Genomic DNA, 16,134 nt, shown 5'->3' on the forward strand with positions numbered 1-16,134 from the left:
ATATCACGACTTCCACAATCTTTCGGGCCTCTTGTTGAAGGCGCAATCACCATGAATCGGCGGATCGACCGGGTACAACCATCTGTGGCCCAGCGCACGGTTACCTTGCAGTCCAAAAACAATGGCACCGGAGACATTGACAGCACGACACATGACTACGTTCTCTTTGCGGTTCCTTTTTCGGCCATGAGGCACTAGGAGATCTCGGAGCTCAGCGAAATCATGATGGAAGCCATCTCGAATCTTCCATACACATCCGCATGCAAGGTGGCGCTGGAGTTTGAAACTCGGTTTTGGGAACACCTCGACCAGCCGATCTACGGGTCATGCTATATTGCTGGACCAGATTACCCCGGCATCGGGTCCGTCTGTTATCCATCCTACAATATCAACGGCACTGGCCCAGGCGCCCTCCTCGGGTCCTATATTTCGAATCCAGAATGGACTGAGAAGTGGATGGCGATGAATGAAAACGAGCATGTTCAGTATGTTCTGGATGCCATGGTTGGAATTCACGGCAGTGTTGCCCAAAAGCAATACACTGGCAGATCCAGTCGGGTTTGTCAAGCTTTGGACCCCCTTGAGGGTGCCAGCTGGGCGGATCCTACTGTTGGGCAACATCAGCTTTACTTGCCTGAGTATTTCAAGACACACAACAATGTGAGATTCTAGTATGAGGCATGTTGATGGCCGTATACTGATGAGAAGGAACAGATGATCTTCATTGGGGAGCACACCAGCTATACACATGCTTGGATTGCATCGGCTCTTGAGTCGGGTATTCGAGGGAGTGTTCAGCTTCTACTGGGTAAGTTGATATTGAGGAAGAGATGGCGGCGACAGTTGACTAATTTTGTGACAGAGTTGGGGCTTGTCGACGAGGCAAAGGCTACTGTGGAAAAATGGATGGCGAGGTGGGTTGAAGTGGTGAGTGAAGTTTTGTATCGAGCAAATGTCGATTTGTGCTAACGCATGAATAGTAAGGAGTGTGTTGCGGATTACGGTATTGAAAAGAAAAGGAGGTGATTGTTACATAAGCAGTAGTTGTGGAATCTATAGGTGCAGTAGCTTCAAAAATCAGGGGAAACACATTCTTTCATTCAAATTTCTCAGCTGGGCCAATTTGTGTTGATGCACACCAATGCAGTTAAGAGTTGGTTTAGATGCAAGTCTGACGCAGAGATGAGACTCCGTCGCCCTGCATAACAAGGAGATTTGAACGGTGCGGTACCTACAGTAGTGGTGTAGCATTGCTGCGTGTCAGGGAACCAAGCGTTGTTGTTCCACCCTAGCATGGAGCGGCTAGGGTAGGTATAATTATGTCCGAGATAAGGGGTATGGTAAGGCGGGCATGGGGGTTAGCTTGGGGGAAGGTTTGGTGCGGGTGGCACGTTCTGAACAGGATAACTGGCACTGTGAAAGCAGGCAAATTACGCATCAAGATAAATAGTCGATAGTCTTCAGATGGTAATCACTAGTCTTTTAAAGATAGTTGATGGGCCTTTAAAGATATTTGCAAGGCCTACTGACTTTCTTTCGTGGCATGGTTCCCCATGTAATAAGGGGCTAACTTACCTGGTAGTCTTGCTGTGCCAATTAATTGTTGTGAGGGTGTAGGCGGTTAGGTGCCGCTGGTGATGAGGGTGGTGTTGCATGGGTGGTGGGTTTCTAGAAGGGTTCTCATGAGTTGGAGGTGGTGAAACTCATGTTTTGGGGGATGTTGCATTCATGGTGCGATGCGCATGATGTTGGCAAGGAAGACTACTGCAACTAAAAGACGACAGAGATCACGATGTTGTTTGCCGCTGTGGGCTACTGCTGCTAGGAAACTGCGCTCTGAATGTATTTCAGGAGGTGGATGGTAGTTTGAATAAGGGGGTGATTTTCATACAATATGGAGATCATGATGAGGGTATTGTTGAGGTATCGAATTTCATGTCCTGCGGCATCGAATTACTCGGGTTTATCAGTGCGGGAACAGGAGCTGGGGATCGGCACGGGGGAGCTAGGGCTGGTTATTGTACGGTGTGGATGAGCGGAGTTAAAGGGCGGTGGTTCTCATCTGAGTTGGTGATGAAAAGAGTCTCTTGGATATGAGACAAGATAATGTTGTGAGGGGTTGAATCTTTGCCGGGGTGAGAGACATCAGATGTGGGATGTGGCACCGCAGGCATATGAAGAAGTCACATCATCACACCCTCTCACACTGTGTTGGTTCTAACTCAAACCTGAGGAGGTATTGCATTGCGCGATGAGACACAAGGCCGCAGGAACGAAACGATCTATATGTATTTGGGAATATGCCTGTCTTAAGCCTTTTTCCTTTTCAAGACAGCCTCAGGTCCTGGTCCCTGAGAACCGCAGTGTTGGAACCACCTTCCTCTTTGGGGGCGTCTTCGTATGCAACTTGGGGGACGATAGATTAAATTTTGACACGGTGCATGCTGAAGAATAGTCCCGACTCTATGGTTGAAGGCTAAGGCTACGGGAGGAAATGGCACAGCAGCGGAGGTGAAGAGTCAAAGCACATGATCCCATATGGCTGGTGGATGGCTGATCAGGTTGGGAAAATTGCTATCAGTTCAAGTTGTCGTGTCTGGAGCCCCAGAAAATAAGCTTCTGCCAAGGCGGACAGAGTGGAGGGCGCTAGGCTTTGCTGGGAACAGCCCTGTGGGGGCCTCGAGTGTGATCTCTTCTTGCCCAGAGAAAGCCGAGACTGAACAAAGCAGGGAAGGGTATCCGGCAAGATAAGAAATTCTGTTCTGGGTGGTGGTTATAAAAAGAAGGATTCAACTTGCATATGAAGACCATCATCGAGCCTGGAGTGTGCTGCTCATGAAGTTGCCGCTCAACTGAGAGACACACTGGCCAAGCGGGGCAACAATTGCCCTGGCAGGTTACACAAGCAGGCTGTTCGTGATCCCGTCTTACCGCAGTTTTCCATCTGCTGGTGGACCTGTTGCCAAAAGTCGTCCAGCATTCGAAACGCATCTCTCCAGGCACTTCAAAGTCCACAAAGCAACCTGTCAGATCAGGGCATGCTATCTCAGGAAGGAGATGCGCCAAACCCGATAGGGCGGTTACCATCTTCTCAGCCAAGGCGGGCCTTTGAAGCAGGACATTTGCCAAGAGATAAGAAACTGGCCAATCACACAACACCGTTTCCCCGTGTAATCACGGGCTTGCTTGCTCCAACCCATCTTGCTCGCTAAACCAGACCTCAGAGTGGTTGCATCGGTTGGGTTTTCATCCAGAATAAAACACATGAATGACTTGTCGCCACGGATCCTCGGCTCCCAGGCACTGCTTCTATTGAAAGGCTGCAGGTCTTGGTTCTGTCTCTTTCTTGTTTGTCTGCCAGACGGGCAGAATATCAAGAGAGAATCCGCCTGCGGGGCGCCACGAGGGAGCCAAAGAAAGGTGGACGCATGGTTGATCATAGCGCTTGGTTCCTGGTGGAGCTGATAAGGATAAGCAAAGAGATGGCTAATTTCTGTTTCTCTTTCTAGTCGTGTGAAAATTCTTTTGTAATCCATATCAACACGGTCAAGATACACCGCTCTACGGGATGAGTTCAAAGGCCAATAGTTTAGCATCTTATCTCTGGAATGGGTTTCTTGCAAAACAACAAACAAATGAGGTAGAGACAGCGCATCGATCCATTCTCTATTCTCGATTTGTTCTAGAGGCCGGTACAAATGATGTCGGAATGGCGGTTTCGGGCGTTTGTGGCGTCCAGTTTAGCCTCTGCCCTTACCCGTTGCCCCAGGAAGGCACATACATCACGGACTGCGCTCTCCGTTGGGCTGACTTGGGTGAGGTTCACGGTAGAATATGTGTCTGGTACCAGTCCATGCACACGAAAATTGGCCTACACGATCGAGCCACTCAGTCGATCGAGTTGGCGAGAAATGTCACCTCCACGGTCGAATATACAGGGAAACACGCAGAGCCAGCCAGTCACTGCATGCAACCCTGCATCGGATCCATGCCTTGCAGTGACATGAGTGACTGCAGGCGGGAACGAGAGGCACAACCTGGGGAAGCGACCAACGATCAACAGGGTCCCAAGGACTGCCTGGCGTCCAAAAGTGTGTAATCCAATATCAAAATGGAAATTTGTAGACGCCTCTCTTTCAGCTTCATACACCTTCCCAAGAGAGGCCAAAAAATCATCATGGTAAAGATCAGCTGCAAAACGACAGGCTCACACCGAGTTTCATCAGGTGAGGTTGACGCTGTGAAACCCACAATAATGGAGTGAGAAGACATCATTGGCCCGTGTGTCCCAGCCCCACTCGATTTGGCAACCTCCTTCTTCCCCTCCATCAACCTTTCCGGCAAACCTGCCAGTGTCCGACCTCGCGATGCGGTAAACACCTTCACTTTCATGAGCCGAAGAGACGAATCTAGCCCAACCACTTGGATTCATGCCATCATGATCGATAAGGTATACTAGTTTATCCTCGGTCTCTCCACCTTCGTCCCGACTCCTCCACTTGACAGATCCGGCCTGACGGTTTGGGGGGGTGAAAGACACGATGCCAAGGCCCTACCCAGCGGGAAGCGTACTGCTCGCCCGGATCAACACGGGACTCGGGAGCGGCAGGGATGCAGAGGACAAGACAGACCCCCCACCAAACCGCTGAGAACGCCCAGCTCCTTATCAGTGAGACCCACCAATCCATTGAGCATGCAGCACCTTGGCGAGCAGAGCAGTCCTCCAGGAAGGGAATGGAGGCATTTCTGAGGGTGATAATGACGAGGATGGTCTTATCGCGGGACGTGCAAGGCTTCTTTGAGTCGGGAACCCCAGCTCGGCTTGGCTGTGATGGATGGGTGGTGCCTACGACTCGAGAGTCGCAGGGTATTTTATTACCCTAGCCATCCCGCATGATCCAGGACTGAATCTTTCCTCTTCACTCTGCAGCCTGCCTTTCAACAAAGACCAGGAGCACCGGTCCTGGCCTCAGAGGGACAGACTCTCTACTTCGACTCCTCGACAAGTCTTTCACCATGTCGTCCTACAAAGTTTCCGAGTACGCCGGCCCAACGGAGATGGCCCACGAGGGCGTCAACCCCCTCCTGGAAGACATCAATGCCCCCTATTCGGCCGGTGATTTCGCCTGGATCATGACCTGCGCTGGTCTTGTGCTGCTCATGGTCCCCGGTGTTGGTTTTTTCTACAGTGGTCTTGCCCGCCGCAAGTCTGCTCTGGCTTTGATTTGGCTGTCTTTGATGTCCATCGCCGTTGTGGGATTCCAATGGTTCTTCTGGGGTTACTCCCTGACCTTCACCCACAACACCGACGCCAGCCCCTTCATTGGCGATCTTTCCAACTTTGGTCTTATGAAGGTCCTCGGTCAGCCCAGTGTTGGCAGCTCCAAGATCCCCGATGTCCTGTTCTGCCTCTACCAGGGCATGTTCGCAGCTATCACGTTCGTATCCTTCCTGGTCATCCTCCAGGTCCAGATCTTGCTAACTTGGTTTCCAGTCCGGCCCTCGCTATCGGTGCCGCTGCTGACCGTGGCCGCATGCTCCCGGCCATCGTCTTCATCTTTATCTGGGCCACCATCGTCTACGACCCGATTGCCTATTGGACCTGGAACCCTAACGGCTGGTCCTTTGTCATGGGCGGTCTCGATTTCGCCGGTGGTACCCCCGTGCACATCAGCTCCGGCGCTGCCGCTCTCGCCTACTCTTTGATGCTCGGAAAGCGTACCGGTTACAACAAGGTCAACGGCCTCCCTTACCGCCCCCACAACGTCACCCACGTTGTTCTCGGCACAGTTTTCCTCTGGGTTGGCTGGTTCGGCTTCAACGGTGGTTCCGCCCTCGCTGCCAATACCCGCGCTGTTATGGCCTGCCTCGTCACTCAGATCTCTGCCTGCGTTGGTGGCTTCACCTGGTGCTTGCTTGATTACCGCCTCGAGAAGAAGTGGTCAACCGTTGGTTTCTGCTCTGGCGTCATTGCCGGTCTCGTCGCCATCACCCCCGCTGCTGGTTATGTTCCCCCCTGGTCGGCTGTCATCTTCGGTGTCTGCGGCGGTATCATCTGCAACTTTGCCACCAAGCTCAAGTTCCTGATCGGTATTGACGAGCCCCTTGATGTGTTCGCTGAGCACGGTGTTGGTGGTATTGTTGGCAACCTCCTCACTGGTATCTTCGCCGCGTAAGTCCCTTCCCCCGCTCCTCATTTTCAACATAAACTAACGCCCCCCTCCAGTGACTACATCGCCGCTCTTGACGGCGCCACCGCCATTGACGGTGGCTGGGTCAACCAGAACTACATCCAGCTCGGCTACCAACTCGCCGATTCTGTCGCTGGTTTTGCCTACTCCTTTGTCATGACCTGCCTCATCTGCTTCGTCCTGAACCTCATCCCTGGCCTGTCTCTCCGTGTCAGCCCCGAGGTTGAGGAGATCGGTCTTGACGATGCTGAGCTCGGCGAGTTCGCGTATGATTATGTTGAGCTCAGCAGACACGTCAACGACGTTCTTGTTGGTGGCAGTGCCGCGGGCAGTGTCAAGGAGTCGAACGAGGCCCCTACCGAAAAGGCTTAAGCGTTTTTGTGATCAAAATCAAGTGCGACAAATTCAATAGACATTGGCATGACTGGATCGTGCAACAAGGGGGTGTATAGTGGTGAGGTGGCGGCTCAATGGGAAGAGGGGCCTGTAATTTCATAGGGGATGGGCGAGGGATGTGATGGAAGGAATGATGATGAGGATGATGTGAAATATGGGATGTATCTTGGTTTGTTGGTGGGAAACTGTCCGAAATATGATACCTCTTTCTTTTGAATATACTCAGCGAGCGAAGGAGATACCAAGTTTATAATCTTTGAGAAATATACCCGATACATATCACCATGCAGCGCGGCTTGACTTTCTCTTTGTGCATAATATCTCCAGGAGGAAAATATGGCTTTCTCTATGGTCCAGATGAACAACAAGCTCCATCTTGAAAGAGATATAACTAACAATGCCTGCCCTTTGACAGGCCGATTCAGTAAGGAAGACCTTAGATTTCTGTACACCTCCAACCAAGTCTCTCCCGATTGATTTTTTTTTCAAAACGCCGGCTTTCATGTACATGCCCAGATATATGAACAGCTTCCCCCCCTCATTGCACCTTCTAGTAGAATGATTCTACCATATGTTTCAACCTCCTTTAGAGAGCAGCAGCAACCCCAGCAGCAGCAACCACAACAGCAACGACATACCCAGTCTCCCTGGCAGCACCAGCAGTAGAAACCGTCGTGCTAGTAACACCATCATCACCACCATCACCACCACCAGTCTGAACAGCCCCAAGTCCCAGACTAGTAACCTCCGCCCCCGAAGGCGCAGTCTTCAAACTATGCATCAACGACAACCCCTCACTGCACTGTCGCTGATTGGTAGCCACAGCCAAAACCGCCTGCCCCATCACCCCGTTGTAAACGACAGTCTTGCACTCCTCCACCGCGGACTCCAACGCACTGCCCGCATGTCGAGCCCACGAGGACCAGTTCAGCTTGTACGCTTCGTGATCAGCGGTCACAGAGGCAGGGACTGTCTGTCCGACCCAGCGGGATGTCTGCCATTGCGAGCAGAGGGTGACGATGTCGGCCGAGTTGATGGGGGTGTGCCCCGCGGCGGGGGAGGATGTGGCTAGGTTGGCGGTGACCCAGACGGAGAAGGAGGATTCAAAGTAGTCTCTCAGGGGCTGGCCGTAGGGAGGGGTGGGTTGGGCGTTGAGGATAGATTTGACTTCGTCGATGCAGGCGTCGCCCCAGGGGGCGTCAGAGAAGTCGGAGGGAACCCAGGTGCTGGCGGTGATGGCTGTGGTGGAGTCGACTACGCTGCTGGGGAGGGGAGTCCTGATGGGTGTTGGAGTGTCGGTTGTGGTGATGGGTTCAGTGGTGTCCTGGGCCAGGGCGAAGGCGATGGCACCGACGAGGGGAAGAGCTTTGGTGAGATACATTTTGGAGGTGAATGATCGTCAATCGAAGTGAAGATGTGTGAATGATGGTGATGCAAATTGACATGGCGCTCAAGGAAATTGGTTCTTTTGTATACGAGTCAACCCGTCACTGTTTTCTCCAAGTGTGTGGCTATGCACACATGCAGGGGCCAAGTGTAAGGAGAGACATGGTGTGAATGCGACCCTAACCTTGGCTCTCCTCAACGAAGTAACAGTAACGGGTTCAAATAAAATTTGAAGGAATCCGTGGCAGCATCCCATGGTTCCGTTCAGCTCCTCAAGCATCCTCAAAGATGCTTGTGCACCAGCTGGGGCCATAGTTGAGGAGTATGGTAAAAGGTAAGGTGCTTGGCACGGGGCTGGTGATGACGACGTGGTGGAGGTTTTCGTAAATGGGCCGCTTGAGCCAAGTCGTATTCGGTATTGGTAGTTTATTTTGGGTCTTCCAATTCCATCTTCATAGGGTAAAAATACTGGGACCAGAAGAAACAGCGTGTTATACGAGGGAATATTGAGAAGAGCCAAGGACTGGGGGTGGAGTGACAGCACATAGGTCCAAGGCACTGTTGCTCCTTCCTTCCCAGTAGGTTGACTGCTCGTTCCTTCACAGTTGACTGCTCCTTCCCTCATTGTGAGTGGACCGCTCCTTCCTCTGACTTGAACCAGTGCCTGCCTGGGAAATTCAGGTCATGGGTCGCCCACTGACTGCTTATTACCATTGGGAGATTTAATATGTAACACCAGTACGAGCCTCCTTTTACGATAAGGACAAACCTTCTTGGGTATTCAGGACGTCCCATATGACGTGATGATCTTTAGAAGCAGGAAAGAGCTCAAGTAGCACAGAATTATCGCCTCAATATGTGACTAATTGTTTATAGGCTACACTAGCTTTCACGGTTGCCAGTCAGGGAGCCAAATCCGAGATTTCTGATGCCACCGAGAGACTGTGTGTTCGATCCCTCGAAGTAAAGAAGCCCCTTTGAGGGGCTTTTCGTAGCCAGAATCACCTCCGCTTCCTCCTGGTGGAGGCTTTCCCCCAGTGTGAGGCCTCCCACAGTCTCTCGCAGTCTTCCGGTATGAGACCGGGTTGGGGTCTAAGCCCTCCGGGTTAGGAGGGTCGTGAGTTGACTGGTGAGCTTTTTTGACGTTTTTGTGGTCTGTGAGGTTCTTATTGGTTCAGATTACAACGAAACCACTGAGCACGAGAGGTTTATGTGGAGTCTGGGGATGCTCTCACTTATCGAACGTAGTATTTGATCGTTATACCTGCAGCAATCTTATGCGGAACACTTGCATTGAGATGACAGATGAAATGGCTGACAGAGACACATTATTCTGCTGACTGCATACTAGTGTCAGTGACATCTTGTTCCACTTGTCTAGATTGTTCGTCGTAGATCGTATGGATTTTACATGGTGCCTTGAACCAAGCAAGGCTTTTCAGCCCACGGTGCTGCCGCCATGCCTCCATCGTCGTCAATCTCACCACCAAGCATGACAACCAAGCAGGCAGAAACTTGCTTCCAAGGAAGACGCCATTCCTTTTCTTTGACGAGATGTTCTTATAAGCTTCACAATGTCACGAGAGGAAGTTAAATTGCATCTTCAAGACGCTCCTCCCCGCTTTGCCATCCCCCTGGTGCAATAACCTGGCTCTCAAAACCCCGGGAGTTGGTAAGACTGTGTTCTCAGTCAGCAGGAGGCCTGAAAGGCAAGAGGGCAGCAGTCGAATTAGAGATTACCACCACCTAGTTCAAAACTCGATCCCAGAAAGTCATCTCCAGTATTCACTGTCATGCTCGTTTTAGTGGTGTATATCCCAAAAATGTGTTGGTCTAGAGATCCCATATCTACAAACCCACACCGATCCGCAACCCTTTTACTCTTGTGTGCATAAGTCATAGCCCAACGCCAATGCCCATGCAAAATCCCTTTCCTCATTCCAATGCCCAGCACCAAACTCCTAAATATAACCATGCCTCAGATCACAACGCCCCACCAAACCTTCCAAAGGACAAATCCTCCTCCTTCTTCACCTTCGTCCCTCCAAAGGGCTCCTCCTTTTTCACCATCGGTCCCCCAAACGGATCCTCCTCCTTCTTCACCGTCATCTTCCTCTTCTTGGCACTATGCCCCAAATCACCCCCAAAAATATCCCCATCCTCCTCCTTCTTCACCTTCTTCCCACCCCCAAGATCATCTTCATCATCCGAGTCCATCTTCTTCGCCGCCTGTTCCCTCCTCACCCTCTGCAGCTCCACCAAATTCCACCGTTCCGGGTCCTTGCACTTGAGAAGCTTCTTCCGCAGGGGCGTGATCTGAGTCTTGATGACTTGTTTCTATCACACAATGTTAGCATTCCCTTCACAACAGAAGGAAGAAAAGAAGAAAAAAGAAACAAACATTAAGCCAGTAATCCTTCCTCTCAGGCAACTCCCTACTCAACATATCCCTACACCCCTCAATAGCCCCCAGCACCTTATCCCTAATCTGACTCCCAATCACCCTCGCCTTTTCCTCATTTCCCTTGTTGTTATCACCCCCTCCCCCCCCGGGGGTATCATTCCCCTCCGCCGCCACAAAATGAAACGTCTCCTGAATCAACCTCTCCGCCAACCCCCTATCCGCCAAACTCAACGCAGCAAGCATAATCTGGCTCGGCGTGTAATGAAAGTACGCATCCGTCATCAACGGACTAAACTGCAGCACCTTCCTCGCCTTCGCCTCCGCCTCATCCAACCTCTTCAAGTCCTTCTGCATATCCGGCAGACTCGCCAATTCCATCATCGCCCCCCGAAGCGCACGATAAGGGTGCTTAACATCAAACGCGAACCTCAACCCCTGACACAGAAGAAACTCCCCCGCCAGGATCTCCTCGGCGGATTTATTGAAGATTTTCGTATACTCCGCCAGGTTGACATGTCCCGTGTCGACCTTGCACGCAAAAAACAGCGCGACAAAAAACATTTCCGCCGGCGGGTACGTCATGATGCTGTTTGTGATGTAGAACCTCTTTAGGAACATGGCGGCCGTGGCTTTGATCTCGTCCGCGTAGTGGAGGGCTTCCGACGCGCGGAGGATTTCCGAGGTGTAGTACCCCACCAGCGTGAGCTCCTCTGCTGGAGTCAAAAACTCCGGTAGGGCCGGTGGGCTGTTTCCGTCTGGGTCGGGGGTGTTGGCGTTGGAGGTTGGGGCCGAGAGGTCCTGCTTTGATGTCGAGACGGGGAGTGGGTGGGAAAGTAAACGCTCGGAAATCCTCGCGCGCGCGGCGGCGTTGGTCTTTTCGCGGAGGGCGCTGAGCTGGGTTGGGGAGAAGGACCAGAGACGGTATTGCGAGGAGTCGCGGTAGCGCGCGTCTTCGGTTGCCATGATGGGCAGTCAGAGCCGTCTTGACGGATCGCAATCGCAAGCTCGTGGATATGTTCGACTGTTTTAGTGTTTGGTTGGTCGATCGCTCGATTCGGGATTTTCAGGTGGGAAGTTGAAGCTCTCTGATTGCTTAGTAGAGCCCCATTTACAAACTCGCGAAACGTGGGAGACCGCTGCCACGACACAAAGGCGCGAACGTTGTCGTTGACGTCCAGGTGTTCCTGCTGCTGGCAAAAATCAAGGTGAGGTCAAATGCTCTGGCGGGGCGCTCACCTCGGTGAACATGCCCCACATCAGATCTTGGCTGTACAGGGGCCAACGCAACGCTGTGGCGGGTCTGGCCGTTACCCCTGTCCATCCCCAACCTCACTCCAACCTCTCCGATTTCATCACCCAAAAACAACAACACAATCACCCATGTCATCAGTGTCATCAATGTCATTTTATAGCTCTCTAACTATACTCTGAAGGCCCTTCAGGATTGTACCGAGCCTGCCTTTCTACAATAGCTTTTAGGATCCCTAAACTGATAACGCCTTCTCAACTTTGCGGATCCAGCCCACGAAAAACCAACCAAGAAGAATGCGACACCAGACGCCAACCAGACTCGTTCCTTGACCGATATTTCCTGCCGCTATAAAATCCACATAGCACGTATCCCACAATGCATCATTAAGTTCCCGGGGCTGAGAGAGCCCATTTTCACCGCCTCATAACCACACGCATCATGTCGCGTCACCCTACCCGGAACATCTAGTAACCAACCTCCCGTCTCGCTGGTACTGGAGGAGCAGGCTTCTTGGATCTGCTCGGAGGAGGCGGCGGTGGAGCCTTCTTCACGGCAGGATAACTAGACGTGCGTGTAAGACTCGCGCTCCCTACACTGGTGGCGGGACTTGAGCTACGGCCCCAATCCGGGCTTCCCGTATCGCTCGTGTCGTCATCCCGGTCGCCAAACACATCGTCCTTGGTGGTCACGATCTTGTTAACAGGGCGCAACTGGCCACGCAAGTTGCTGACGTTGGGGATGTTTTGGTTGACGCCGTACACCGAGCTTGGAGTGCTGGCGCCGGATATCCGACCTCCGCCGATACGCTCCCGCTCCAGACTCGCACCGCCCTGGAAAGTACTAGCTTTGCTGATGGTGGGGCGAACCGTACCGTCTTGCTGATTTTGAGGTTGAACTGCAAGGCCGATACGTCCAGTACGAGACGCAGGCATGCGGACAGGTGGTGCGCTCGATTCGGTCTCGTCGGACTCGTAGATCTTCTGGCTGCTCACCCGAGGAGCACGCTCAGAGAAGCTCTGCGCCGTATTCGATCTGGCACGGCCAGTTGTTGGGCGCCGTTCGATACTGCCATATGTGCTCATGCCTCCGGGTGCCGGTGCTCCTGGCCAGTTTTGGCGAACACGTCTGAGTTCCTCGGCACACCGCTCATGGTAGTCGAGCTCGGCGTCCAAGAACTGCGTCAAATCCCGTACGCTGTCAGCTTCAGCATCCCGAATGTCCTGCATACGGCGCCCAACGTCCTCGGAAGATTCCTCGTATTTGGCCTTGGCGGCGCGAAGCTCGTCGTCGATTCTGAAGTCATCTCGCTTGGCCTTCTGGGACTTGGAGATGCTGGCGTCATACGCAAGGCGGCGGTTCTCGAGCTTCTTGCGGGCAGCCTGTGCAAAAACAATTGGTTAGACACAGGTTCATGGGGAAGCAAGCGGTAGTTGTGTACGAACCTGATACTCCTTCATCATAGCCAGCGACCTCTCCAGCGACTCCAGCCAGGTTGTTGTGGCCTCCCCAACATAAGCCTCCTGGATTGCGGAAACCCTCTCGTTGGCCCGACCCATCGTTATGAGGCAGTTGCCAAAGTCGGAGTCTGGTTGGAACTCCTCGCCGTGTGCAACCATTGTGCGGCCCAGATAGGCAGCTGGGAGGCCCTTCTCTCTGTCTTCCGCAGCCTCGACACGGCGGCCAACCCATTTGACGTATTGATTCATTGACCTTTGGAGGCGTTCCATGCCTGTGTCCTGTTAGTACGAGAACCTCTCTTCGGAGTGTGATGGGAAACCTCACCCTCAAAACGAAGAGCCATCTCCATTTCGAGCTGCTTGAAGTCATCAGACATGGTAGTCTTTGCTTCACTGCCCATCTTCTCGCCGGCCCATTGGAAGGCGCGGTCGAACTTCTTGCCAATATTCATGATGAGGGTCTGGTGTGTACGATGCAGATGGCGGTATAGGTGAGTATGTGCAGATGAGGAAAAAGAGGAGAAATGTCCTATCAGCAGTGGGACAGATGGCGGATAGTGTCCTTATGGGTGTCTCCCGGTGGAAATTGCCAGCGCACAGCTCGGCTGCTCCAACCTCTTGAATTAGTCGTGGTGGTTGGGTTGGGGTGTGGTATCCGTAATGAGTGACGTTCCTCCGTGTTACAATGACGGCAGTCGATTAAGAAAGGCAAAAGGTTGGGAAGCACTGCTTCGGGACGGGAGCAGGGTCATATGCAGTCGAGGAAGGCGAATAAAAGAGAGGCCAGAGGTAGAGTCTGGGAAAAGAGAGTAAGGGCTCTGATATGTATTCAATGGCCACGAGAAGATTTGCACCGTACCGTCCCTCTTGATTGCGAAACTCGTCAAAACGGGTGAATTGGAATCCTGTAGCTGGTCGCTAGGAACAGGGGTCCGCCAAACCCAAGCGGGCCAGGGGCCACTCACACCCTGGGCGGTGGCTGCAGAGCGCTAAACATGCAACTACAGGGGGGGCCCATCATCCATGCCCACCAACAGCTGACCTGCGGACCTGGGGTATCAGTCTGTTATCAGCGGGTGCGGAATCTCTCAATCATGAATGATCGATGTTTCCCATTCTGCTGGTTGCCCAGACACGGCCACATCTCGGACAGCTTTGTCGACGCAATATCGGATGAAAGTGGAAGCTGCAGCGTGAAATCACTCTCATGCCGCCTCGATATGGAAGCTGCAATGGCTTTGCGGACCGTCGACAGCAGGAATCACCAGACACCTTCCACTTACCTCACCGTCCTTCAATTCTCACATGTAAAATGGAACCAGCATCTAGACGCGCGACTGGTGAGAAAGGCTTCTGTCCTAAAATATCAAGGCACCCGTTCCCTAGACTGATTCGCCCCGTCGAAACGCTTGCTGGCACGCTTGCTATGGTAGCACACAAGAGGCCCATTCCCCTGACCAGCTGTTGCTGCTGTGGGACTGTGGACTGTGGGCACCTTGAATGGAGACCTGTCACTTGTTGGATCTGGATGTCTTGGGATGTCTCCGAAGACATCTGCACGATTGACAAGGTCCCCGTTGCTTTCTGGGCGTCTGGCTCCCAATCGACCAACCCACTTGTTGAGGCGCAGCAGTTTGTGTGTCGCGTTCAACTCTTCTTGCTTCCCCCATCTACCGGCCATCAATGAGTCGAGTGCTGTTCACAAGCACATCCAGATACGAGCTATTCGCACCGAATAAGAGCCGGACCCAGTGAATATACTTGAGATGATGATCCGGTACCATTTCCGCCAACACGCTAGTTCTGGTGCCACCCACACCAGCATGCAACCTGTAGGTCGATATTGAGAGGAAGCTCTTCCTGCATCCGACACAAAAACCACCTGCTTGGGCCAGAATAGCCTGAAATCGTTACAGCATGCTATTCAGCGACCACCCACCATCACAATCAAGTCTAGGCCCTCACTACATTCCAACATGGTGGATGGTCGGCCCGAGCTCGGGCGTATTGGTGTGGTGCTGATAACATGTCGCTCATGCTCTTGCTGTTGTTTCTCTACGCCTTCCGACTGCCGCCGCGACGGGGTGTTTGCAGGTGATCATCGTCTTCTTCCAGAAAAAGAATCCTTTCACGATCGGAACCATTGGCCAGCAGAATGGCAGATCCGGGGCAATCGTAGCGCCAAAAACTAAACGCCGGAGAGATCCGCCAGCCGCTGTTACCAAAATCCTCAGAGCGCCTGGCCAGATCCGAAACAGCACTTGAAAGCCAGTTGCAAGGTCCCCCCCCGTCTCTTCAGCGCTGTTTCAGCCTTGCCTTGTCAATCTCCAATCGACTTTCATGCATTCAGTTTGAAGTCTCAGTCTCTGAGAGCCAATTGAAGCTGTCTTTGATCCCTTTGACGCCCTGACGATCAGAAGCCAACCAACTACTCGGCGGGTTTCGATTGACCTGTGGTTGACTAACAGGGTTTATTGTTGGACCAAATGACACCATCTATGACAATGACGCTGCAAAACACCGTCACCGTGCTTGGACAGTCATGGAAGCTAGAGAAAACCAAATGCTCAGTGATGGAGTCATTGGACATGCGACTGCAGTTCGGATTTGTCCTCCACCAATGCTCTTTGCTTCACTTTCCCTCTTTTGAAGTCCAACATTTTCCCAGTTTCCCAACTTCAAAACAACCCACACTTGGCGCCAAACACAAGCCATTCAAACCTCCCCTTCCCATTTCGCTTCCGTCGATCTCACATTCTCATCCAAACCGATGGGTCATCTGTCTTCAATGCGACAACTCCACAAAATACATGGTGACGTTTCAATGCACTTGGTGTCTTTGAAAAACAGTGGGAACGGAAAAGCCAAGACGTCTCCGCCTCTCCGCCTCCGTTTCCCGTCCCAAAGTGTCAACCCCGTAACCATGTGACCCTCCTCTCCGACTCCGTACATACTTTTCGGATGCCGAGCAGAGCGGTTCGGAGTACCCGTCATATATGCCCAGTGCCCAGTGATACTGATGTAAACAATGGCGAGGCCCCTTAAACC

At 52.4% G+C, this 16,134-nt stretch overlaps 6 protein-coding genes across 6 annotated transcripts; 2 read left to right on the forward strand and 4 right to left on the reverse strand.

Moving 5' to 3' along the window:
- Positions 1–222: 222 nt before the first annotated feature.
- On the forward strand, positions 223–1,336 carry QC761_0040370 (uncharacterized protein; the record flags this gene model as incomplete). The annotated part of the gene is given in 5 exon segments (XM_062872349.1): positions 223–660; positions 715–808; positions 863–927; positions 981–991; positions 1,004–1,336. 4 exon segments carry the CDS (start codon positions 223–225, stop codon positions 981–983), a joined length of 600 nt encoding a protein of 199 aa, XP_062735178.1. The 3' UTR covers positions 984–991; positions 1,004–1,336.
- A 2,599-nt stretch (positions 1,337–3,935) lies between these two features.
- QC761_208400 (uncharacterized protein) lies at positions 3,936–6,950 on the forward strand. Its single transcript, XM_062876577.1, has 3 exons — positions 3,936–5,438; positions 5,495–6,172; positions 6,227–6,950. The coding sequence occupies exons 1-3, from the start codon at positions 5,017–5,019 to the stop codon at positions 6,561–6,563; spliced, it is 1,437 nt and encodes a 478-aa protein (XP_062735179.1). The 5' UTR covers positions 3,936–5,016; the 3' UTR covers positions 6,564–6,950.
- A 223-nt stretch (positions 6,951–7,173) lies between these two features.
- QC761_208405 (uncharacterized protein) lies at positions 7,174–7,968 on the reverse strand (the record flags this gene model as incomplete). Its single annotated transcript, XM_062876578.1, has 1 exon — positions 7,174–7,968. The coding sequence occupies one exon, from the start codon at positions 7,966–7,968 to the stop codon at positions 7,174–7,176; it is 795 nt and encodes a 264-aa protein (XP_062735180.1).
- A 1,708-nt stretch (positions 7,969–9,676) lies between these two features.
- QC761_208410 (uncharacterized protein) lies at positions 9,677–11,340 on the reverse strand (the record flags this gene model as incomplete). The annotated part of the gene is made up of 2 exons (XM_062876579.1): positions 9,677–10,310; positions 10,375–11,340. The coding sequence occupies 2 exons, from the start codon at positions 11,338–11,340 to the stop codon at positions 9,957–9,959; spliced, it is 1,320 nt and encodes a 439-aa protein (XP_062735181.1). The 3' UTR covers positions 9,677–9,956.
- Positions 11,341–11,403: 63 nt separating this feature from the next.
- On the reverse strand, positions 11,404–11,782 carry QC761_0040410 (uncharacterized protein; the record flags this gene model as incomplete). Its single annotated transcript, XM_062872350.1, has 2 exons — positions 11,404–11,462; positions 11,614–11,782. 2 exons carry the CDS (start codon positions 11,780–11,782, stop codon positions 11,404–11,406), a joined length of 228 nt encoding a protein of 75 aa, XP_062735182.1.
- A 311-nt stretch (positions 11,783–12,093) lies between these two features.
- Positions 12,094–14,227, reverse strand: QC761_208420 (uncharacterized protein; the record flags this gene model as incomplete). Its single annotated transcript, XM_062876580.1, has 3 exons — positions 13,412–14,227; positions 13,072–13,358; positions 12,094–13,008 (listed from the first exon to the last, which is right to left on the reverse strand). The coding sequence occupies exons 1-3, from the start codon at positions 13,536–13,538 to the stop codon at positions 12,094–12,096; spliced, it is 1,329 nt and encodes a 442-aa protein (XP_062735183.1). The 5' UTR covers positions 13,539–14,227.
- Between the last annotated feature and the right edge of the window lie 1,907 nt (positions 14,228–16,134).

The sequence above is a fragment of the Podospora bellae-mahoneyi genome, chromosome 2 (assembly GCF_035222275.1).
Source record: "Podospora bellae-mahoneyi strain CBS 112042 chromosome 2, whole genome shotgun sequence".
NCBI lineage: Eukaryota > Fungi > Ascomycota > Sordariomycetes > Sordariales > Podosporaceae > Podospora > Podospora bellae-mahoneyi.